The 23977-nt window shown below is 44.7% G+C and overlaps 1 protein-coding gene and 1 long non-coding RNA gene across 3 annotated transcripts; one reads left to right on the forward strand and one right to left on the reverse strand.

Annotated features, from left to right (window-relative positions):
* Positions 1-3412: 3412 nt before the first annotated feature.
* LOC148054207 (uncharacterized) lies at positions 3413-11448 on the reverse strand. 2 transcript variants are annotated; one of them, XR_015707632.1, is made up of 3 exons: positions 11254-11448; positions 6982-7137; positions 3413-6181 (listed from the first exon to the last, which is right to left on the reverse strand). It is a non-coding gene; the product is annotated as an uncharacterized LOC148054207 (long non-coding RNA). The 2 variants fall into 2 exon arrangements; XR_015707631.1 differs by having other exon boundaries at positions 3414-6181; positions 6977-7137.
* Positions 11449-15076: 3628 nt separating this feature from the next.
* Positions 15077-23748, forward strand: LOC104012542 (transmembrane protein 174). The gene is made up of 5 exons (XM_087770772.1): positions 15077-15134; positions 16483-17056; positions 18022-18080; positions 22495-22608; positions 23180-23748. Exons 1-4 carry the CDS (start codon positions 15077-15079, stop codon positions 22590-22592), a joined length of 789 nt encoding a protein of 262 aa, XP_087626898.1. The 3' UTR covers positions 22593-22608; positions 23180-23748.
* Positions 23749-23977: the final 229 nt, after the last annotated feature.

The raw sequence follows: 23977 nt of genomic DNA on the forward strand, positions 1-23977 counted from the left end.
TGCTAGTCACCATGGTATCCATCTGATCCCTGTAGGCCGGAGTGTCAGAGCAGTACAGACTTCCTTGTGGGTAATGGTAGAAATAAACATTTTTCTAGAGCTCACTGAATGGCACTCTATCCTGACTTTCAGTCAGACTTTTTCCCTGCCCCAGTCTGTCCACATCCAGCAGACTTGTCATCCATACTGCCGTATTGTCGTGGTTTAACCCCAGCTAGCAACTAAGCACCACACAGCCGCTCGCTCACTCCCTCCCCCCCGGTGGGATGGGGGAGAGAATCGGAAGGGTAAAAGGGAGAAAACTCGTGTGTTGAGATAAGAACAGTTTAATAATTGAACTAAAATAAAATAGAACAGTTAAATAGGCAAAGCAAAACAAGGAATTCATTCACTACTTCCCATCGGCAGGCAGGTGTTCAGCCATCCTCAGGAAAGCAGGGCTCCATCATGCATAACGGTTACTTGGGAAGACAAAATGCCATCACTCCGAATGTCCCCCCCTTCCTTCTTCTTCCCCCAGTTTATATACTGAGCATGACATCATATGGTATGGAATGGCCCTTTGGCCAGTCTGGGTCAGCTGTCCTGGCTGTGCTCCCTTCCAGCTTCTTGTGCACCGGGCAGAGCATGGGAAGCTGAAAAGTCCTTGACTAGTGTAAGCACTGCTTAGCAACAACTAAAACATCAGTGTGTTATCAACATTATTCTCATCCTAAACCCAAAACACAGCACTATACCAGCTACTAGAGAGAAAATTAACTCTATCCCAGCTGAAACCAGTACACATGCAGTTACTGGCTTCAGCACTAGTTTCTGTTTTCTTCTATTTTACTTCTGAATCTAGGCTCCCGTGGGCTGTGATAGCCTCAGAAGCCTTCTGGGAGCCACCTTTGTTATATTTCCTTTTAAAGCTTTCTTGGAGCACAGGCAAAGGATTCTGGAGAAGGGGAAGTTGAAAGTAAGTGTGGGAGCAATATGCTTACCAATGCTGAGTATGGAATCAGTGAGACTTGAAGTACACAGTCTTTAGTATGGCTTTTTTCTTTTTGTCTTTTCAGAACAGAACCAAAAATCTTCTGTATACTTGCTCTTGTGGCTATATAGGATGGGAAACTGATTTAGGGAGAGAAACTGAAAAGTCTCTGTTGCCTTGGGAAGGAGAAGCAAGATTTATATGATTTGAAAGGTATGTATTAGAAGATTTACTTGGTTAAAAGTCCAGTAGTCATCAATATTCATTTGCTCTTTCTCTCAAGAGCTGTCACTTCCTGCCATTCACTACAGAAATTTCCCCTAGCTTTCTGTTTTTAAGGGGAAAGCTAGCCTGTCCTTGTTCCCAAGATTCAGCCTTTGAAAATAATGGCCCCTTAATCATAAGACTGTATATCTAAAGAAACGATTCATTTAGCTGTGCAACAGCAATTACAATTGTTTTCAGTCTAACTATAAAGCAAGTTCTGTCCTTTTGTCTGTATTCAATGTCAGCAAACTTGATTAGGCCCTTTATTCCATAATGGAGATACTGCAAAACAGAAAATACACCGAGTATACAATTCTAATAGGCTGAGTAGCAAATGCAGGAGTAAATATTCTAATTTAGCTAGTCCCACTGTTTGTTTTTTTTCTTCTTTTGATTTGTGTATTTTTATGTTCACAGATCTACTGTAGCTTTCTGCCACTGAATGCTAATGGGGGGGGGGGAGGGAGGGGAAGAGCAAACCTCATCTGCTTGAGGAGATTCTATTGTAATGTATCCAGTGGCTGTTCCTGCACCAGGAGGTGAAGGAAATAATGGACAGCATGGAAAACTTTTTTTTTATTTATTTTTGGTTTTGGAGCTGTATTGCTCTGCACTGAATTCCTGCTTTCAGTCTTTATTCCCCAGTGGTGCCCATCTGGACCCTTCAGTGACTGTAACAGGGTCCTTAAGGCTGCTGGGCCTGTGCTGGCTCTAACTGGACTGGTTTGTGGCACGATCAAGGGCTAGGTTCTACATAAGCCAAATACAATTGCAAAATGAGTAGGTGTACAGCCTTGTTTTTTGTTGAGGGAGCTGTCAGTTTGCCCAGTTTCTCATCTTTGGATTCTTGTTCTTAACTAGTGGAATGCTAATTATCATCCTGGGCATTTGGGTTTCTGGCTGCAGCCCCAGCTGGTGCAGTGTACAGCTCAACCATGCTGGCAGTTCTTATGTGGCCTTCCAGAGCTGTGGATTCCTGTCACTTCAAAGCATGGGGCCTTTGATTATGCTCACTGGGTCGTGTTTTTTCGTGATATCTCATGTTAAAAAGAAACAAAACTTAAATCTCAACCAAGAATCTTGTGAAAATGAAGAACATCCTCAGAGTCCTGAATCGTTTTCAAGTTACAGTAAGTGGGTAAATAATGTGTGAACTTTAAATTTGAGAGTTAGTTGTTTGGGTTTTTTGTTGGTTGGTTTGTTGTGGGTTTTTTCCCCACTAATGATTTAGCTCTGAGTATTACTCATTTGGGCTCTAAATGTGTCATTTCTGGTATGTCAAACCAGCCAAAACAGAAAAAAGTTGCTTTGTCTTGTATGTTTTCTGTATTGTCAGTTCAGTTACCTTTCTCTCAAGGAGAAAACCTCTCCTTTGGCATTAAAAAAAAAATCTGATTGTCTGGGCAAAAAAGCCACATAATCTGGCAGAAATTAGTCTAATCCCACTTTTTTTCCCCAGAGGTTGTAGCTAACGCTGCAAATCACAGGTCTAATGACTTCTACGACTACCTTTAAGATTTACTTTAGCCTTCAGCTCTGACCCCTGAGAATCTGATTCATAAGCAGTGTACTGTATTTCCTTGAATAATGGCCACATCTTCCATCAGTCAGAGATGTAATTGCAAGATGCTTCTGTTAATTGCATAATATTTGAGTAAATGTGGGATATTAGCAGGGAATGCTCCCCTGCATATAGCACTGCTCTTAATACCCTGTGAATACATTCTATGTATAGATTATTCTGATAACTTTCTAGCTTTCAGAAAGGATTAATGAGTCAAACATAATATTGCAAGACCAGTCAGTCAGATGACAGTCAAGTAGTTCATTATGCACAACTCTCACCCTTCTGCCTGTCAAACCAATGTACAGACCTGTAACCTGGTGATCCTCAGAAAAGGTGAGGGTTTAATGTCAGTTTTCCAGCAACCAGGATAAATCAGAGGGGCACAGAAAGGAATTCAGATTGTCTTTAAAGGCAAGAAAACAAAATTAGTGGATTACTTTTGTACTTCTGTCAGGAAGAATAAAACTGAAAGGCTGAAGGAGGAGGCCTGGTTGGCATAATAATGTTCTGGTGCAGTGGTGACTCAGCAGATAACACCCCCCGCCTCACTCAACATCTCCGATGCTCCCTGACCTGTCCCTGCACACAAGTTACAAAGGAAAAAGTGCCAGGCAGCAGTGAATGTTTATATAAATTATGCAAGCTTGTCACCAAAATCGGGAATAAACCTCTTAACACCAATGTAGCATTAAGAAGCAAGCATTCTCTTTATTGCAGCGCTGGATGCACGGGGGATAGTTCCACCTAACGTGCATGCCATATGTTGCATCAGTCAAAGCTTATATCCCCCTGTTACATACATATGCACTGGATTTCCCGGAATTACTATACATATTCATTCTATTTCCTGGAACTAATTATCATATTTGCATAGTCTTTACACATGTGGCCTGAGTCTCCGAGGGCTTCCATGGGGGGTCTTCGATAGTCCCTGGTGGTTCCTAGTGGTTATTGAAGAGGTGTCTCTTAGTGTTCTTTTCATGAACTCTGAGTCTTTTCTTCCAGATGTGGTCTTGTCTTCTCAGGTTCTTTGTCTTGGTTTCAATGGGTTTATCTGCACTCCCCCAGGATATGCCAGTCACACTTGGAAAGTCATGTCCTTGGGTGCATTCTTGTCTGAGTCCCCTGATAACAATCTGCATTCTTGTCTGAGGCTCCTGATAACAAGCTCAGTGACTGATAAGAACTTTCATTTAAAAAACAAAAACAACAAAAAAAACCCCAAAAAACCCCAACCCAACCTCCTCAAGTACAAATTTGAAATTGGCAGATATGCTACATAGTACACTTAATAGTGAATTATGTATCAATAGCTTTGTGATACTAATGTTAGTGGTGTGCCTTCAGCTGTGAGTAATTTGGTAGGGAAACTGTCAAGGTACTCAATCAACATGAATCAGTAATCAGAACCATTAATGACTTAAATACTTTTGTTATAGCACTGAAATAGATGTGGACAAACTTTAAAAAATGCATATTTTTAGATATGTGAGGAAAAGTAAATACTTGCCTACCCTTAAAGTGAGCCAACAGTAACTGTGTGCTTTGCGCTTCCAGTTTCTGAAGGCAGCCAAGTGAAGAGGTTTGTGCCTCTTAGCTAGATGGAATGTTCCCCCCCCCATTGTATTTTCTAAATGAAATCTTCCATTTATGAATATGCTGCATCTTTATTTTGGGGTAATTTTGGTTTTGAATGTCCAATGTACATTTGCAGCCCAGAATATAGCAGTTCTGCGTGTGGGATCATTGCACTTTATCTTAAAAGGTAGACAAGTACAAATACTCTAATTCCAAAGACAGGAAATATTTTAGGATACAGTTAGAATAAACAGCGGTACTCAATTCTTCAGAGGTAGTAATTGGTGGGTTTTTTTCGTAGGTGATGCTGTAATGGTATTCCCACCTCTTTATTTTGCTGACCCTTTGTCACCAACTGTGACGTGTTGTCTTATGTCAAGTGGTTTGCCTACAAGTGAAAACCCGTTGTGGTGGTTTGACCCTGGCTGGATGCCAGGTGCCTACCAAAGCCGCTCTATCATAGAATGTCCTGAGTTGGAAGGGACCCGCAAGGATCATCAAGTCCAACTCCTGTCCCTGCATAGGACAACCCCAAAATTCACACCATATGTCTGAGGGCACTGTCCAATTGCTTCCTGAATGTTATCAGGCTTGGCGCCGTGACTACCTCCCAGGGGAGCCTGTTCCAGTGCTCCACCACCCTCTGCGTGAAGAACCTTTTCCTAATGTCCAACCTAAACCTCCCCTGGCATATCTTCCTGCCATTCCCTCGGGTTTTATCATTGGTCACCAGGGAGAAGAGATCAGTGCCTGCCCCTCCTCTTCCCCTTGTGAGGAAGTTGTAGACTGCAATGATCACTCCCCTCCTCAGCTGGACAGGGGGAGAGAAAATATAACGAAAGGCTCATGGGTTGAGATAAGGGCAAGGAGAGATCACTCACCAATTACTGTCAAAGGCAAAACAGACTCAACTTGGGGAAATTAGTTTAATTTATTAGCAATCAAATCAGAGTAAGGTAATGAGAAAATAAAAACTAAATTTTAAAACACCTTCCCCTACCCCTCCCTTCTTCCCGGGCTCAACTTCGCTCCCAACTCCTCTCCTTCCTCCCCCCGAGCGGTGCAGGGGGACAGGGAATGGGGATTGCGGTCAGTTCATCATACGTTGTCTCTGCCACTCCTTCCTCCTCAGGGGCAGGACTCCTCACACTCTTCCCCTGCTCCAGCGTGGGGTCCCTCCCACCGGCGACAGTCCTCCATGAACTTCTCCAATGTGAGTCCTTCCCACAGACTGCAGTTCTTCACAAACTGCTCCAGTGTGGGTCCCTTCCATGGGGTGCAGTCCTTCAGGAACGGACTGCTCCAGTGTGGGTCCCCTGCGGGGTCAAAAGTTCTGCCAGCAAACCTGCTCCAGCCTGGGCTCCTTTCTCTCCACGGGTCCACAGGTCCTGCCAGGAGTCTGCTCTAGCGCAGTCTTCCCACGGGGTCACAGCCTCCTTTGGGCATCCACCTGCTCTGGCGTGGGGTCCTCCATGGGCTGCAGGGTGGATATCTGCTCCACCGCTAACCTCCATGGGCTGCAGGGGGACAGCCTGCCTCACCGTGATCTTCACCACGGGCTGCAGGGGAATCTCTGCTCTGGTGCCTGGACCACCTCCTCCCCTTCCTTCTTTGCTGACCTTGGTGTCTGCAGAGTTGTTCCTCTCACATATTCTCACTCGTCTCTCCAGCTGCAATTGTGTGCAGGTTTCCTCCCCCCTTCTTAAATATGTTATCGCAGAGGCGCTACCACCATTGCTGGTTTGGCTCGGCCTTGGCCAGCAGTGGGTCCATCTTGAAGCCGGCTGGCATTGGCTCTATTGGACAGAGGGGAAGCTTCTAGTAGTTTCTCACAGAAGCCACCCCTGTAGCCCCCCTGCTACCAAAACTTTGCCACGCAAACCCAATACACCTTCCACCATACCGCTCTATCTTCAGCAATGGGTAAGACTTTTCTTGTCTGTCTTTAGAAATCTGAGATGTTTCTCAAGGTATCCAAAACCATATTCTTAAATAATCACTGTGAATTAACTTTCTCTCTCTGTACTAGGCACTACAAAGTTTTCTAGTGCATCACTCGGTTTACTTCAGATACCTTTAACTGGCCTTAAAATATCCTTGTATAAAAGGGAAATCACAAACCACAGTGTCCTTCATGAGAGTTAAATTCTTACCAGTTTATTATGACTGAAAAGAACTTCTGAAGTGAAAAGAAAGCCTTAAATCAGTGGCCTTATTTAAATATTCTTAGATTAGATTTCTTCCACAGACTGTCCAAGAGAAGGTGCCCCTGACAGCAGTGCCTCAGTGGCATGATATCCACGCTGCCTGATTTTAGGAAGCCTCTGTAGAACCAATGCAGTGAGCTCTTTGTGACACCTATCCACAGGCCCTGTGACACTGGGAGTGCCGCTTTAGAGTGTGTCCTGTTCTCCCTGTGACCCTTATTTCACTGCCTTGAGGAAGTGAGACCTGCCTTGCTGGTTACCCTGTTCCTGCTGTGGCAGTGTGTCAAGATAAAAGGATATCTTAATACTGTGGAAGAAGAGCAGGAGGCTCCAGAGAGCTTAAAGGGGAGGTTGCAATGCTAACTTTATCTCAAGATGTTTTACCTTACCCATGCAGCCACTCTTCCATACAATGAGTACAGTTGACTTGCCATACGCTGCCACCACCAAGCTCAGGGCAAGAGCTGCTGACTGACTGAAGAGTTGTCTGCATCACAAGAATTTGCAGGGTTATCTTCCCCCTGTGGGATACCAGCAGCGGGCTGCTAAATTGAGGGTAAAAGAGGTTACTGCAAGGGCTACGTACCAGGAGCCAGAACTAGATCTGGCCAGGAACTAGATGCCACATGCCTAGAGCTCCCAACTTATTTTCAGGCCCTTAATGATCCATAACTGAGTAGGCTTTACCTTTTGGAAGGTTCCATGTAAGCTTGTTTTTGATCTGTGGGTCAGTAGGTTGTGTGGGACTTCTTCATTAGGATGACTTTAGTCTACAAGACTATACCTGCAGCATTCTAAGCACTATCAGTGCAGCAAGAGCCCCAGTCTGCCTGGCTGTTTCCAAATCATAGTTGTTGGGCCGTTGCTATAATAGCCTTCCACTATACTTCCACTATACACTGGTTCAGGGTGATAAGGGTAGATGTGGGGATGAGATGATGTTGGGGTTGATCAAGCAAAAGTGCTTTCCAGAGGGCAGTGGCTCTCATGACCAGACACAAATTGCTATGTGAAGAAACGTTTTATTTTGTTAAGTATAAAAGTCTTTGCCTGTTCTCAGATTGCAAGTGAAATATATCAGCTCTCAGAGTTATACTACTGCAATCGAAGGACACCCAGAGCAAGCAGGAGAGAAAATAAACTGCTGCTGAAAGAAGGAATTTACATAAAGTCTCTGTCTTCCTATTGGGCTGGGTCAAGGAGTCCACATCTGGAAGGTGTTTCTTACCAGCTGCTGCTGGTCCTGGAGTTAGGCATCACAGTGAGTCTGTCTGTGCTGCAGCTCCAGTGTGCACTGTGCTTCCTTCTGGCATGTACGTCCCAGATGTATGTGTAAAGCAAATGGATGATGTGTGTGGAGGAATGACTTGCCCTGGGCGTGAACCTGGATCTCTGGTATCCCTGAGATAGATAGCCAATTCAAGTATGGTCCAAGGGAACCCTCAAAAAATGGATGAAATAATACACTTAGTAGACAAGGCTGGAGTGGATCACTGGGAGAAATAGGGGATCATACATGAAAGCTGTATTCTGCTGTAGCCTTACAGCTGAGAGATGGAGTGCCTCTTGTACCACCTGTGTGCAGAAGTACAATACACAAAACTGAAATCCACAAGTTTTCTCTACCCTATAATTTCAGGCCCTGAGTTCAGATGTGGGCTGCCTGCCCATGTGCTTGGTAAAATGTGTCCATTATCAAAGGCTGTGAAAGAATGCAAGCAGCACATCCTGCACTGAAAAAGGAAAAGCAAAGGGGGTGGGTGGGTGGCAAAAAAGCTAGTTCCTCAGACTTCCTGTGGGCTCTCCCTGCTGGTGCCCATACCAGGTGGCCCCTCCTTCTTTCACCTGTTCTGCAAAATTCCCTGCAGCTGGATCAACTACCTCAACCCATGAACATCCAGTTCTGATGCTCAGAACTTTGTTTGTGACCCCATTAAATCAATCATTGTTGATTGCCTGTCTGGACTTCTCTGTCCTATGAGCATATGTACCCAAAGAGGCAGTTTGAAGCCCAGCTTTTGGGGATAATTTCTAGTGGGTTAGAAGTGGAGTGGACAAAATGCATTGATCTTGGATGCAGAAACCCTGGACCTCCTGCTTTGGTGTTCTGTGGCTGGGGGTGCTCCAGCTATCACCCTTTCCTGCTCCCCAGGGTCCTCACAGACCCTGTGAGCTGATACCACCTCTGGGTGTCTCACTCAATCATACTCTCCCATGGCTCAGCACTTGGTAGCAGCCATGGCATCTTGACTGCTGCAAATTGGTTCCCTAGCCCTTTCTTGGAGGAGAAGCAGTGGCCTCGTTCCTCCTAACATCGTGCCATGGTTGAAGATCCAAAAGCTGGAAGGGAATACCCATTTCATATGTGGGTGGTTACTAGGCAAATGTGACTTGCCTCTTCAGTCCATTGCTTCAAGTGCTGTGGTGGAGGCTGTGCTGGAGGAGAGAGCTTGTAGGAAGTGAGTCATGGTCTGATCCCAGAAGTGGTTCCTTTTTTCCTGCAGTCTCTTACATAGTGCTTCAGCATTTGTCTTGTACTATGGTCTTTTCTCTTTCCTTTACACACACACACCCACCCCCAGTAACAACGCTGAAGGTGAGGTGACTATGCTCTGTATTCCTGCTCCTCATGCAGTATTGGTGGGGGTACAGATGTACACACAAAGGCACAAGTCACCTCTGGGAGCAAGTAATGAGGAACGAGGGGTTCTTCCCTTTCCTTGGGAAGCAGCTGAAGCAATATGCTGAGGGCCAGCTCCAGGGTGAGATGAGCAGGGTGCCAGAATTGTGCGCATGCAACTGATTGGGTTCCAATTGTGATGGTCAGAGGAAGGCAGTGAATACTTGGCTGCTCTCCTTGACTGTCACTGTGAACTTAGCGGTCTGTTCATGTCCAGTTGCTTCTGTTTCTCTGGCTCTGAGCAGGAATGCTACTCCTTATGTCTGTTATGGGTTGCTGGAAAGCTTAATAAAAATTTCAAGTCACCTTTCATGTAAGATCTCAAGCAGCTAAGGACTGTGATTTTAGCAATGCAATTCTAAGTCTAGTAACTGTCTTTCATAAGAGAAAGGGAGAATATGGATGTGATAGACTACAAAAAGGAAGATACATTAGGAGCAAAGGATCGGAAGATTTAATAAGACTGTGAGATAGCCCTGCCAGAAGCAGCTAATACCCATAAGCCAGGCTGTGACTGGTGATGTGAAAGGTTAGAAAGGAACTTGTTTACCCTTCCCCTCTGAAGTAATAGAATTTTCATATGAGTCATAATGTAGCCCATAGTATGAAATCCTAATGCTTACGCAAGTTCTTTGCTTCAGGGATTTTCAGGGAGTGTGTGCATACATGTATGTTTGTGTAAGTCAACTGAAATTTCACTCACTATAGATAAATGAATTATTCTAATATGTAGGTTTGTTTTACAGAGCACAGCTTGCAGTTGATGAAGGAACAGTTGCTGTTAGAGATTATGAAACCATATATACAATCTCTGGAAGCAGCTCAGGTATCAACTGTGACATGCAGATACTTACGTGGATTAAAGGGTTCATAAATCGTAACATCAGACTGCCATATTTAGTTGGGCTGCAACCCTCGAGGGTTTACCCCTGCCTCCCAGAGGGGACCTTTGGAACACACAGGATAAGCAACAATCGAGGATCCCTTGTCGCCCCCTCCGTCCTCACTGCTATCAGAGCTTATGGGGTAATCGTGTACAGGCTCCCTCCACTGTGAGGGAATACCAGTTCGCTTTCCCACTGCCCCAGGGGTAGGGGGTCCCTCTGGTAGCTCAGGTATCACTGGCAGTGCCGGGGGAGCCCTACCACCCCCTCCCCCCAGATGTTCTCAGCCGTGACGCCGGTTCTCCTTGTTCCTCAGATCCTTTCCTGCGCTCTGCTCTCTGTGTGTCCAGCACCCGTCGATCACTGGGATGCAACGGGGTGTCCTCAGAAGGTGATGGTGTCTTGCCCTCCTTTTCTCCTTCCCGCCATCTTCCTTCACGTAATTCGCGATACCGCTGGGATCCCGCATCAGCCCCCGGGACCCAATCCAGCAACCTATCAGTCAGCTCCCTTTCCACACATTGTTGCAACTCGCCCCAGGGGTATTGAGGAGGTGGCAGATCCGCCGGTGCAGGAGGTGCCGAAGGTTCCGTGGGCGGCCGCTCTAAACTCCCCACTTGTATCGGGAACACCTTTCCCGACTCCTTTGTTCCCGCTTCGCCATAGCCTCCCTGCGCCTCCCCTTCCTCCGTTGGCTCAGCCCCCAGTAACAACGGTTCCGTCTGTGTCCCACAGGCCACTCCTTCCCAGCCAGCCTGTGTCCCCTCCGAGACTAAACTTGTTGGCTTTTCCTTCCCAGGAGAATCATGCCCCATCAGCGCGCTACGTGCGGCAAGCCAGCACCGCTTTGCCGCAAACCCCTTCTTGAGCACCCTTTCTACTGATCCCCAGGCGCGAAGCCGGTCACTGGCTCCTCCAACATTACTTATGACCGCTTCTGTCAGCTCGTTGCGTATTTTTCCCCAATTTGGGGTGTCCAAAACTTCTGTGGGAGCGCCGAGCACTCCCCGGCGTAGCATCCATTGGATGCAGTCGCCCGTGGGCCTTTTCCTTATCGCCCCATCCTCGCCCACCTCCGTCGCTACCGACTTTAGTACCTTTACGAGTTCCGCGAGCTCCATCGCTGCTGCCTGCAGCCGATCACGTCGGGGTCACCACTATGTAGCGTTCGTTACATATCAAGGTTATACCGGCGGATCTCCAGCCGACCCGGGCTGGGGAAGGAACAGTCAGCACACACAGTGTGGGTGTTCAGCTTCCTCGTTTATTGCGCAGTAGTTTACCTTTATGCTCTCAGCAGTAGGCGTGTTATGTTATAAGGGGCGGAGACAAGGGAGGGTTAACCCTTAACTCTTTCCGTACATCGCGTGATCTTCCGGTCGCCAGCCCTTATCTTTACTACAACGTAATTCATATTTTTTACTAAAGATGCCAAGTACAGTCACCTTTCTCTAGGAAAAAGTCTCTCTTATTCAAATCATTTGCTCCTTAATCTCCCTACAATTGAATATTTCATTATGGAATGATATTTTGTACCTACTCTTTTAAAAGCTGATCAGTGTGCAGTACCATGGCATAATTTACTTTTATTTTATATGACATCTTTTGAATGTTCTATGACTAAGTCCCTGACTATATTACAGGCATGTAAGAAAATAAAACCTTACTATGATGGGCTGATAATGTGAAAAACTATGTAAAAATTAATAACAGAAGGAGAGGAGAAAAGAAGGATTAAATGAAGGGCCTGTCGGTGTTTACTAGGATGACTCTTGAAACAGGTTAGAGAATTGAGGAGGTACAGAGCACTACAGAAAACCTGCTTCCAGCAGCAAGCGCCGCAGGGGAAGTCTGCATTGGTGATAGAAAATTATGTAGAGGAACAGAAAGCAAAGCAGTGCTTGGGTTCAGGGGTATGGTCCCTGAAGCAGACTGGAACAAAACTGTAGTGAGATCTGAAAACAGCACCCATTCTGAAAAAGGATCCTGAAATGAACCTAGGAGTCACTTGAAGATAATGGGGATGTAGTCTCCCATTTGTCTGTGTGACAAAACTGATAGTACCATTCTGCATTACACTGTACTGTAACTAAATCAGAAAGATTTTAGAAACCTTACTGACCAATTCCTTAGGTTTCACAAAAATGTTTTCATTTGTTTAGCAGTTATTCCAGGTAAAAGAGATGCATTTAGTAAATCAGCATCTTTAAGTGAGTTCCCAGAACATCCACTTACTTGGCAAAGGAAAGTATTGGCCTTAAAAAAATCAATGTGATCCAGTAATCTCTTAAGACCTTGACAGCTGCCTGAATGCAGCGTTGCCACTGTCTGGGAAAATAATGGGAGAAATGTGGAGAGGCTTAGAGTAAATTATATCTTACAGACAAAGAGGGGGCAGTTTACAGGGAAAGGTGTAATTTTAATTTAGATCCTACTGCACCAAACAGTAAGTGTTTTCCATCCCATTTTCAAAGTTCAATTGACAAGTGGTCTTGGAAGAAACCACCTGTACTCTCCAGCTCTACTGTGCACTTGCTCAACAGACTGTAAGCCATGTCCTAGGCCAGAGGCAAAGAATGTCAACCATGGGATGATGCAACACCCGACTTGGAAAACTCTGACTCCAGCCAACATCTAAGGGCCATTGCATAGGACTGAGGAAGTGCTCCAGCACAATCCTGTTGCAAATAGCATTTGCAGAGTTCTTGAATGAATGAGTAGGAAGGTGACACTACATCTGTATATACCATTAGTTAGACAGCTATTATAATATAATACTGCTTTAAAAAGGATGTTGGAAAGCCTGGAAAATTCAGCAAACAGGGACAAGAATGATTCATGGTATGGAAAAACCTGAGCTGCAGAGAGCAGTAACAGAAGTCCATTCCATTGAGTTTACCAAATATAAGGTTAAAGGTGACTTAGGTTTTGGCTATAATTGCCAATACGAGGACAGCTTATCTAATATTTCAGCACTTCCTGATTTAGTTGTAGTCATATGAAACCGCTACATTGCAAGCTCTAACACTTTGCTCAAGTGGTGCACAGAGCCCTGACTAGACTTGGTGCTGGAGGAAGGGCTGATCTTGAGTATACTTGTTGGAAAATTTGTTGGCACCCTCGGTAATAGAAGAGCCATAATACTGACTTTGAAAACTTCCCAGACATGTTTTTTAAAGGAGTCCAGCACTAATATTCCTCAAGGTCTATCTGCTGATAGATGAGAAAGACACATCTGCAATTGCATTCAGTATCAGTTCTGAAGGCATTGAATTCAGTGAGCAGCCCCTTTCAGAACTGAGCTGTTGTCACACTGTGTGATATGAATGCACAATAGACTAAAGGCACTTTTACCGATTTTGAAGAAGCAGTCTGAAAGAAGGTGAGTCTTCTAGATCTAGTGCTATTTTTATTTTATAAATCTCGGGATAAGCTTGCTTCCCCAGAGCTCTTGGTAGCAGGAAATAGCATTATACATTCTACCACCTGAGGAGTAATCTCTGTACTGCGTGTACTCCCCTGCCATGTTAATCAAAACAGATCGAGTAGTTGAAGATTTTTCCACCTTAAGGAATTACACAGACATTCTACCAGAACCCTCCAACAGCAATTGCTTTAGTCTGAAACTGTTAGGAAACAGAAAATCTCAACATTCAATTAATCTGTTTAATATATGGGATATGGATAAGCAATCCTGGTGTATCCTTGCTTAGTGCCCAATCCTGCTGAAGTCTGTGGTACTTACTTCAGTGGGAGAAGGAAGAGACCTGCAGGAATAAACACTCTTCTGCCCACAGCTTGGGTATGTGCAGAGTACAAACCAGCTGTTGCCAGAACACTGTTAATCCTGTCATTATTACAGTACCAATTTCAAATGTGAAGTCCCAGGAATTAAGGGAAAATGTGGGATCTATTAGCCACATATTTTTGTCAGAACAATTCATTGGGATGTAAAAAAAAATTCTAGGTACTTCTGAATACAGAATTTACCTTACAGGACAAGATCCCTTGCTTTACCAGGTTTAAAGTTACAGGAAACGCTTTCTCATTTCTGCAACAGTGTGCTATTCAGGGTATGCCGACTTTACTCAGTCTAAACTCCAAGGAAGGGGTGGAGATCCCACAACAAAAAATGTTGGAAATTAAGGGGAAATTACAAAGTAATTATGCTACCTTCAAACAGCTGGAAAGCTTTGGCTGGCTTGAAATAACTTTTCTCCCATAACCAGGAGCTCTCCCACGCTGTTCAGCACTCACCATCCTATTGCCGCTTACCCTCCCACCCACCCACTACTCCCTCTTGGCAAAATATCAGAAAGCTTACTTTGATATTTTTTAAACCACAGAAGCTCTGGACTGCAGAACGAGCTGCAACAGAGATCCAGGTGCGGCTGTAAATGTAACGCTTCAGAGCACTGCGAAGCACTCCCAGCGATGGCCATGCATTTTCCTGCAGATCTGGGTTGCTGGAGTGGTGGCCCAAGGAGAGTGAGTTGCTGCACTGCTGTTGACTAAACATATGCTATCCATATGTTGGATGCATCAGCTGGCAGGGGGCCCAGGAAAAGCTGTGGTGGCTGCAGCTTCCTTTCTCTCCCATCTGGCATGGGTACAGCGAGGAAGTATCAGTGGGTGCCAAACTGAAGAAGAGGATAAACAAAGAGATAAGTAGCCGTGCAAGGGTGAAACCATTTCAGAAGCAATGGTGGTAATTCAAGAAGTCTTTAGTGATCACTTCAGGCTTCACTTCCCAGACCTTTATTCTTCTAAGCAAAGTTTATTCTTTCACATGATGGACTCTGTTAACCATACACACACAAAGTTCTTGTATAATTAACCTGAACCTTCAACTTTAAATGCTCTACCAAGTCCCCTACAAACCCCCTTTCTCTTGAGGCAGAAGATACATTATACTCAGTAATGGAGCAGAACAACAACAATGTAGAAGATTTCTCCTTGAATGTCTTTTCTGTCACTCCTGGGTACTACTGAAAGGCATTTAAAGAACAATGCAGTCATCAGGCATGGTCAACATGGGTTCACAAAGGGAAAGTCCTGTCGAACTAATTTGATATCCTTCTATGATAAGGTCACCCTCCTAGTGGATGAAGGGAAGGCGGTGGATGCAGTTTTTCTGGATTTTAGTAAGGCTTTTGATGCTGTCCCTCACAGCATCCTTCTGGACAAGTTGTCCAACTGTGGGATGAGCGGGTTCACAGTGTGCTGGGTGAAGAACTGACTGAAGGGCAGACCTCAAAGGGTTGTAGTGAATGGGGCTACATCTGGCTGGTGACCAGTCACCAGCGGTGTTCCTCAGGGCTCAATTCTAGGGCCAGTTCTGTTCAATATATTGATCAATGATCTGGATGCAGGACTTGAATGCACCCTTAGCAAGTTTGCTGATGATACCAAACCGGGAGGTGCTGTTGACTCTCTTGAGGGACAGGAGGCCTTGCAGAGGGATCTAGATAGATTGGAGCATTGGGCAATCATCAATGGCATGAAATTTAACAAGTCCAACACCTGGGATGGAGTAACGCCGGGAACAAGTATAGACCGGGAGAGGAGTGGCTGGAGAGCAGCCCTGCAGAAAGGGATCTGGGGATGTTGGTTGGCAGCAGGCTTAATAGGAGTCAGCAGAGTGCCCTGGCAGCCAAGAGGGCAAACTGCATCCTGGGGTGCATCAAACACAGTATTAACCAGCCGGTCAAAAGAGGTGATGGTCCTGCTGTATTCAGCGTTGGTGCGGCCTCACCTAGAGTACTGTGTGCAGTTCTGGGCCCCACCATTTAAGAAGAATGTGAAGGTCCTTGAATGCATCCAGAGGAGGGCAACAAAGCTGGTGAAAGGGCTGGAAGGCATGTCCTATGAGGAGCAGCTAAGGACTCTGGGTTTGTCTAGTTTGGAGAAAAGGAGGCTGAGGGGAGACCTCATTGCTCTCTACAGCTTCCTGAGGAGGGCAAGTGGAGAGGGAGGTGCTGATCTTTTCTCCCTGGGATCCAGTGACAGGACACGTGGGAATGGTTCAAAGCTGCATCAGGGGAGGTTCAGACTGGACATTAGGAAGCATTTCTTTACCAAGAGGGTGGTCAAACACTGGAACAGGCTTCCTAGAGAGGTGGTCGATGCCCCAAGCCTGTCAGTGTTTAAGAGGCATTTGGACAATGCCCTTAATAACATGCTGTAACTTTTGGTCAGCCCTGAAGTGGTTAGGCAGTTGGACTAGATGGTCATTGTAGGTCCCTTCCAACTGAAAATATTCTATTCTATTCTATTCTATTCTATTCTATTCTATTCTATTCTATTCTATTCTATTCTATTCTATTCTTATCAGCCAAACAGATCCAATGTCCTGGTGTCAGATGGAGATAAAGCTGGAGCCACTTTGCTCTTTTCAGGTGTGTTTTTGGGACTGGTGGCAATCACTTTCACCGTGATGGGATGGATAAAATACAACAGCGTTACTCACCTGGAATGGACTCAGTTACTAGGGCCTATTCTGCTGTCTGTCAGGGTGGTTTTTATTCTGATTGCTGTTTGTAAATTTAACATGCTTACATGCAAGCCCTGTAAAGAAAGAGAGGAAAATACATCAGACCTCGACCAGACTTCAAGTGGACAGTCCTTTGTGTTCACTGGTATTAACCAGGCTATAACTTTTCACAGCACCACAGTGGTACAGTACATCCCTCCACCATACTCAGCCCAGGATGGCATTGCTGTGAATCCATGCTACCTTCACCCAGTGCTTAGCTGCTGCGGTGCCATTTCCTCCAGTGTCTCACCAATTCCCATGCCAGGCTCTGCTCACTTCTGCCCTGCCTACCCTCTGGATAACCCATCTTTTACCAGAGATGAAAACTATGCTACTTATCTCACAGAGAATACCAGGAATCAGAGGTATGTCTTCTGAAATGTCTTAGTATGTTTGTATACAGACTTCTGAGTATTTTTAAGTGCTATGTATGGGTTCAAAGGAAACAAAAGCTAGTCCAGGGTGCTATCCTTCTTCAGACAATTTTTTTTTGCTTTGTTAGGAGTATTTCTTGAGTAAAGACTAAAGAGACATACTTTTTCTGGAAAGCATTTTTATCCAAATTAAGTTAACTTATGAATCCTTTTCAATTTTCAGTCTACTAAATCTCTTGTTCTTTTCAAAGATATCCGTATATATGCTCCTGCCTGTCTTTTTTTTTTTTTTATGCTTATCTTACTACCTTTAGATGACTGTTGACCAGAAGGCTATATATGTACAGCCAGAGGCTTCCACTCAAACAGAATCACAAGAGTCAACACACACACAACATATTTACAACAATGAAAGAATCTGTTTGGTACCAGATGCTCTCCCTCCTGATTACACATGGTCACAATACGCTCCTCTCCCACTGTAGAAACCTTCCAGCCCTTACTCTTTTCCTAGTTTTGGGGTATAAACAAGGTCACTGATATTACAGAGCAGTGTGAAACTGCTTTAATCAGACACAAAACAATTTTATATAGTTCTTTACTCTTAAGAAAAAAAAATCTAATTATAGGAATTACTCAGAATTATATCCTTCCTAGAACACAAGTCATTTAGTTCCTTCATCAAAGTCTATTTGAAAAACTGCTGACTTACCCATCGTCCTCAGCACCTTGTGCAACAGGCATGGGCAGTATGAAAACAAAGGTCACCTCTTGACACTTTTATACTTCACAAAAAGAACACAGCAAAAGGTTGAATTGCAGTAAAACTTCATCTTGTAGCATTGTCTCAAGAAGTGCTTTGCCCAGATAAGGCTGACAGGACACAGCACTGAGGTTACTTGCATGCTTTGTGTTCATTAAATTCTTTTTGTGCCTGCTCCTCTTCCTATTTTCAGGTCAGAGGACAGAGAACTGCTGGAAGACTACGTCTGTGATGACTTGTCACCTCCCCGTTGTGAGGAAATATACCCACTGTCTTTATAAAATAACCATGGACAACATACGACACTTCTAAGAGACACCAGCTTTTTAATCCCCAGGAATCTTTTCTTTAAACACTTGCATGATAAGCAAGTGTGAGCAAGATCTTGGTACTGATGATATACACAGTTCAGTGTCACTGAAGATATTTAACCAATCCTTTCTTTTTCTCTCTCAAAATTCATTAGCCTTTTGCTATGCAGTTTAATAGCAAAGCTATTAATTATTTAATAGCAAAACTATTAATAGCAAAGCTATTAAAATCAAGGATCTAAATCCATATTAGGGTCCCCCAACAAGGAGCCTGAATTTCAGATTTGCTGAAATCAGTGTGAACCGTGAATGCACAAGATGTTTGTAGAGGTGAAAATCTCATTCCCTAACTATTATAACAATTAGTTTTTATAATATGAAATTGTATGAACTTTCTTAATAGTATGAAACTGTATTAACTTTCTTAAGATATATATATAGTTTACATTGTATACTGAATAGCCACGCTTAAGCAAGCAAACTAAAGGACCCCAGCTCATTGCAAGGAGAAGGACAGCCCCACCCTGGAGATAAGGACCTTTGCTTCTCAGAATCTTAAAGCTGTCCACAAAGGATAAAGGGTACCCCATGACTGCCAAGATAATGCCAGCATCCCAGCCCCTCTAACACCTCTGTGAAACCCTCCCATTATCTGGCATCATAGATAAGTAACTGTAGGTGGATGATGACACTATAGAAATATATTTGCTCTGCAACAGTAGTGTGTGTGTGTTAAGTAGTGATTGGTCAAATCATGTTGTACCTGAACGCTTGAAGGGTATAAGAACCATGTGTAAAACATGTCCTAGCCTCTCTCCTCGGTCATTGTGAAATTTCGTAACAAAGGTCATGATTGCTCCTGGACGTTCGGCATCATTAGAAAACACACTTTATTCTTGATATATTTTGCCTCTTGATTGCTTGGAAAACTTCAAAAGTGCCCAAATGTCTGATCCACAAAAGTGCCTATAATGTCTTAATTCTGTCTGATTCCTTAGACTAGCTCACTCATGAGTAAGACCAGTCTACAGATTAGACTGCCTCTGCTTGGTTCACCTGTACGACCCAGTCCTGTAGGCATTTTCGGAGCACCCTGCTTGAACCAGAGCATCCCAGAACAGAGAAAATACAAATAGTGACCTCTGCCCATTTTTACACAGACCTCTAAGAGACCCTGCATGCATCAAATTCAGTTCCATTCCCTGCCTGATGGGGCAAAGCACTGTCTCCCGCCAAGAGTCCTAACAATTAGTAGGTTAATGTCCCAAAAGAAAATCATAGAATCATAGAATCGTTTAGGTTGGAAAAGACCTTTAAGATCGAGTCCAACCGTTAACCTAACACTGCCAAGTCCACCACTAAACCATGTCCCTAAGCGCCACATCTACCTGTCTTTTAAATACCTCCAGGGACGGAGACTTAACCACTTCCCTGGGCAGCCTGTTCCAGTGCCTGATTACCCTTTCATCGAAGAAATTTTTCCTAATATCCAATCTAAACCTCCCCTGGCACAACTTGAGGCCGTTTCCTCTAGTCCTAAATGATCTTGACTCATCAGACTAATTCTGCCTGGATTCTGTAGGAGTCTTTTTGTGCTGCATAGTTATTTGAGAAGCTCTAGTCTGGTGACATTTCCTTGCTGTTCTGATTGCTGATTATTGTTTTTAAGAATAGGGCAATATTCTATGAAGGCTTTTCTTCCTTCTCTTCCTTCTGCCTTCTACTTTCAACCTTTTTTCCATTTTAACAATTTTTTTATCTTTAGGGTTTTTTGCTTTTGTTACTGTATCCCCGGTGATATAACTGTCACATGAATTCACCTCTGAGCATTATGATCTCTTTCTTGCCCTATGATGAGTGAAAGAATAGACCTATTTGGCCCAACCTTCAACCAAGGTGAACTGATACAGCTCTGCTAAATTATACGGATATAACTCCTCAGAGCACCTGGAAGATTGTATTTGAGATTTTGCTTGATCCACTTTTCGTTTAAACTATTGCTCTTTAAGCAAAATTACCTTCTCTCAAATTGCCTGCAATGCTATTGCAGACTCACAATTAGATGCATCTTGAATTCTAGCCATAGTGACAGAATGTTGTATGTGACTATTCGACTATGTAACATTGAATGGTTTATTGGGATTTTTCCTTAAATTACTCCATTTATAAGGTTTTGACCATAATGTGGTTAACATGAAATCGATATGGACATGTCTATTGATATGAAGCTGAGCATGGTCTGTATTCGTTGCAGTAAAAATTCTGCACAGAGCTGCTCTAAGATCTAGGAGCTATTTCAAAACACTAAATGCCACATGCCAAATGCAGCTACAGGGTGCTAATTTCTTCTCAGATAAAATCTAAATCCAAAGTCTACTTTTTAACGTCACATCAGTGCTGTTGTATCTATGAGAAAGTACAGGAATATAGGAGTCAAGGTTTGCTTTGCTTTGGTCTTGTAGCACTTTCTCACAAAACCCTAATTTCACCAGATGTACCCGTTTCTTCCACTGATGCTCCTGTACATGTGCTTACATACACATGCACAAGTGGATAGCCCATACAAGCAGGCGTTCAAAAATAGCGTTTCTGAAATCCTTCAAAGCATTATTTTTAAATTGAATCAGGATTTAGGAAATTTGAGTCTCAGAAAAAAAACCAACCTGTAAGTAGGGCTCACTCCTTTTCAGAGAGCTCTAGTTACAAGGCAGGTCTTTGGCACACCAGGTGAGAAGGGTTCCTGCGTCAGGCAGGGCTGCTCGGGGATGCTGTGGCGTGCCCTCAATTCCACTCGGAGCCCGAAACCCCTCTCCCACGGGGCTGCGCCGCTTTCCCCTGCCTCTGCTGGGCCACGGCTGAGCAGGTTCACGCCGAAAGACGTCGGAACGGTTTGCCCAGACACCTCCCAGGCCAGCGCCTCTCGGCCTCCGCCCTCCTGGCGCACCCCGTCGTCCGCCACTCTGTAGCCGCCAGAAGGCGCCACTGCGCCAAGGCGATCGGGTGGCGTTAACGCGAAAGTGTGTTCCTACTGACTTCGCAAGTGGAAAGGAATGTAGAACCGGTACATTTTAACCAGCTGCCTTGTTTTATGCCACCTGGCTTTTGAACCATTCAGAGTTGAAGTTTTTCTCCTTTACTACGAATACTAAAGATGCCACTAAAAAGTACTCTGAGCTCTCATGCAACTGAGAGTTGGTTTGTTTAAGAAAAAACATACCTATGGTGAAAGACCTAGTGAAATCATCAAAGAACCGAGTATCCAAGCCCTCACAGGCAGAATGGACTTCTGGAAGGACTTCAGCTTGGGGAGAGATGCTGCACAGTGCACTCGCATACACCCTCCTCCTCCTCACTCCTGTGACCTAATGGGATAGACTTCCCTCTGCATGAAGGAGCAGGGGGGAGTCTGTCCTGGTTTCAGCTGGGATAGAGTTAATTTTCTTCTTAGAGGCTGGTATAGTGCTGTGTTTTGGATTTAGGATGAGAATAATGTTGATAACACACTGTCGTGGTTTAACCCCAGCCAGCAACTAAGCACCACGCAGCCGCTCGCTCACTCCCCCACAATGGGATGGGGGAGAGAATCGGAAGAGTAAAAGTGAGAAAACTCATGGGTTGAGATAAAGACAGTTTAATAGGAAAGCAAAAGCCACGCACACAAGCAAAGCAAAGCAAGGAATTCATTCACTGCTTCCCATGGGCAGGCAGGTGTTCAGCCATCCTCAGGAAAGCAGGGCTCCATCACACGTAACGGTTACTTGGGAAGACAAACGCCATCACTCCGAATGTCCCCCCCCCCCTTCCTTCTTCTTCCCCCAGCTTATATACTGAGCATGACGTCATATAGTATGGAATAGCCCTTTGGCCAGTCTGGGTCAGCTGTCCTGGCTGTGCTCCCTCCCAGCTTCTTATGCACCTGGCAGAGCACGAGAAGCTGGAAAGTCCTTGACTAGTGTAAGCACTACTTGGCAACAACTAAAACATCTGTGTGTCCTGGTTTCAGCTGGGACAGAGTTAATTTTCTTCCTAGTAGCTGGTATAGTGCTGTGTTTTGGATTTAGGATGAGAATAATGTTGATAACACACTGATGTTTTGGTTTTCAAGATAACAACAGATATAACTGGAATGTGCTAGATTGAATTTATAGCTGTTATTGCTGTTTAACTATTAATCGGCAGGCTTCTGTGCTTTCCACGGGGCTTGCTTGCCTTACTGTATATTAGAGTCTAGTGCTCATTATTGGCTGCTTTTTGCTTTTGCTGCTTGTTGTACTGCTTATCATCTTACTCTGCTGTGCCTGGGCTGGCAGATGGCCAGGTCATCACTGCTGTTTCTGTGCTGCTGTACTGGACAGGCTGGAACTCCAGTGTGAACTCGAGTCGAAGGGACTGTGACCTGTGGATGAGTCCATGCGGGAGCAGGACACCCCAGAGCGTCTGTGGACGTGGATAAGCCCATGACAGAGCAGGTATGTCTCCAAGTGTCTGTGGCCATAGTTATGTCTGTGCCGCAGCAGGTATACCTCTTGAAGGGATTGTGGCCCAAGGAGAAGGCCACGCTGGAGAAGGTACACCTCGAAGCATCTGTGGCTGTGGATAAGTCCATGCTGCAGCAGGTACACCTTGAAGCATCAGTGGCTGTGCATGAGGTCATGCTGGAGCACCTCAAAGCATGTGGCCATGGGTAAGCCCATGCTGGAGCAAGTATATCTCTGAAGGCATTGTGGCCCATGGAGAAGGCCACTCTGGAACAAGTGTATCTCTAAGTGACTGTGGCTGTGGATAAATCCATGCCGCAGCAGGTATACCCCTGGAGAGACTGTGGCTCATAGATAAGGCTCCAGTTTGGAGCAGGTAAACCCCTAAGGGACTGCAGTCTGTGGATAAGTCCAAGCCAGCACAGGGGCAAGGGGAGGAGTCCATTGCAAGGTTAAACCCAATGGTTTGGTCCAAAGGGGCCAGGGGTGGAGATTGTAATGGAAACACCTTTAAATTGTTGTAACCCGGGATTTGAGTTGCATGTTATGGGAATTACTATAGCAGGAACCACCTGAACCAATGGAGGACAAGCCTTACAAGAAGCAGTGCAAGTGCAGCAGTGACCCGACCTGAGCTGGCTTTGGTGCCCAATAACTCCACGCAACACACCACCTCTCCTGTCCTGAGTGACCACCATCACAGATGGAGCCCAAAGTCATGGACTAAATGAACTCAATGGACATTATGTGGACATTTGTGGATGTTTATGGACTTTTTACAGACATTTCACAGACATTTCACAGGAGTGGTCCATAGAATAAGTGGGGTGGTGGTTAATGAGGATGTATTGGATAATGTGGGACCTGAGCATGAAGTAAATGGTATGGAATAAGGGGTGGATACTGTCCTGGTTTCAGCTGGGATAGAGTTAGTTTTCTTCCTAGTAGCTGGTATAGTGCTGTGTTTGGGATTTAGGATGAGAATAATGTTGATAACACACTGATGTTTTGGTTCTTGCTAAGTAGTACTTACACTAGTCAAGGACTTTTCAGCTTCCCATGCTCTGCCAGGTGCACAAGAAGCTGGGAGGGGGCACAGCCAGGACAGCTGACCCAGACTGGCCAAAGGGCTATTCCATACCACATGACGTCATGCTCAGCATATAAACTGGGGGGAGTTGGCCAGGGGCAGTGATCGCTGCTCGGGGACAGGCTGGGCATTGGTTGGCAGGTGGTGAGCCAATTGTATAGTGTATCACTTGCTTTGTATATTATTATCATATTATTATATTATTATTATTACTATCACTACTATTTTATTTCATTTTACTTCAATTATTAAACTGTTCTTATCTCAGCC

Source organism: Nipponia nippon, unplaced genomic scaffold (genome assembly GCF_047370975.1).
Source record: "Nipponia nippon isolate SJK-2023a ecotype South Korea unplaced genomic scaffold, ASM4737097v1 scaffold_33, whole genome shotgun sequence".
In the NCBI taxonomy this organism is placed as follows: Eukaryota; Metazoa; Chordata; class Aves; order Pelecaniformes; family Threskiornithidae; genus Nipponia; species Nipponia nippon.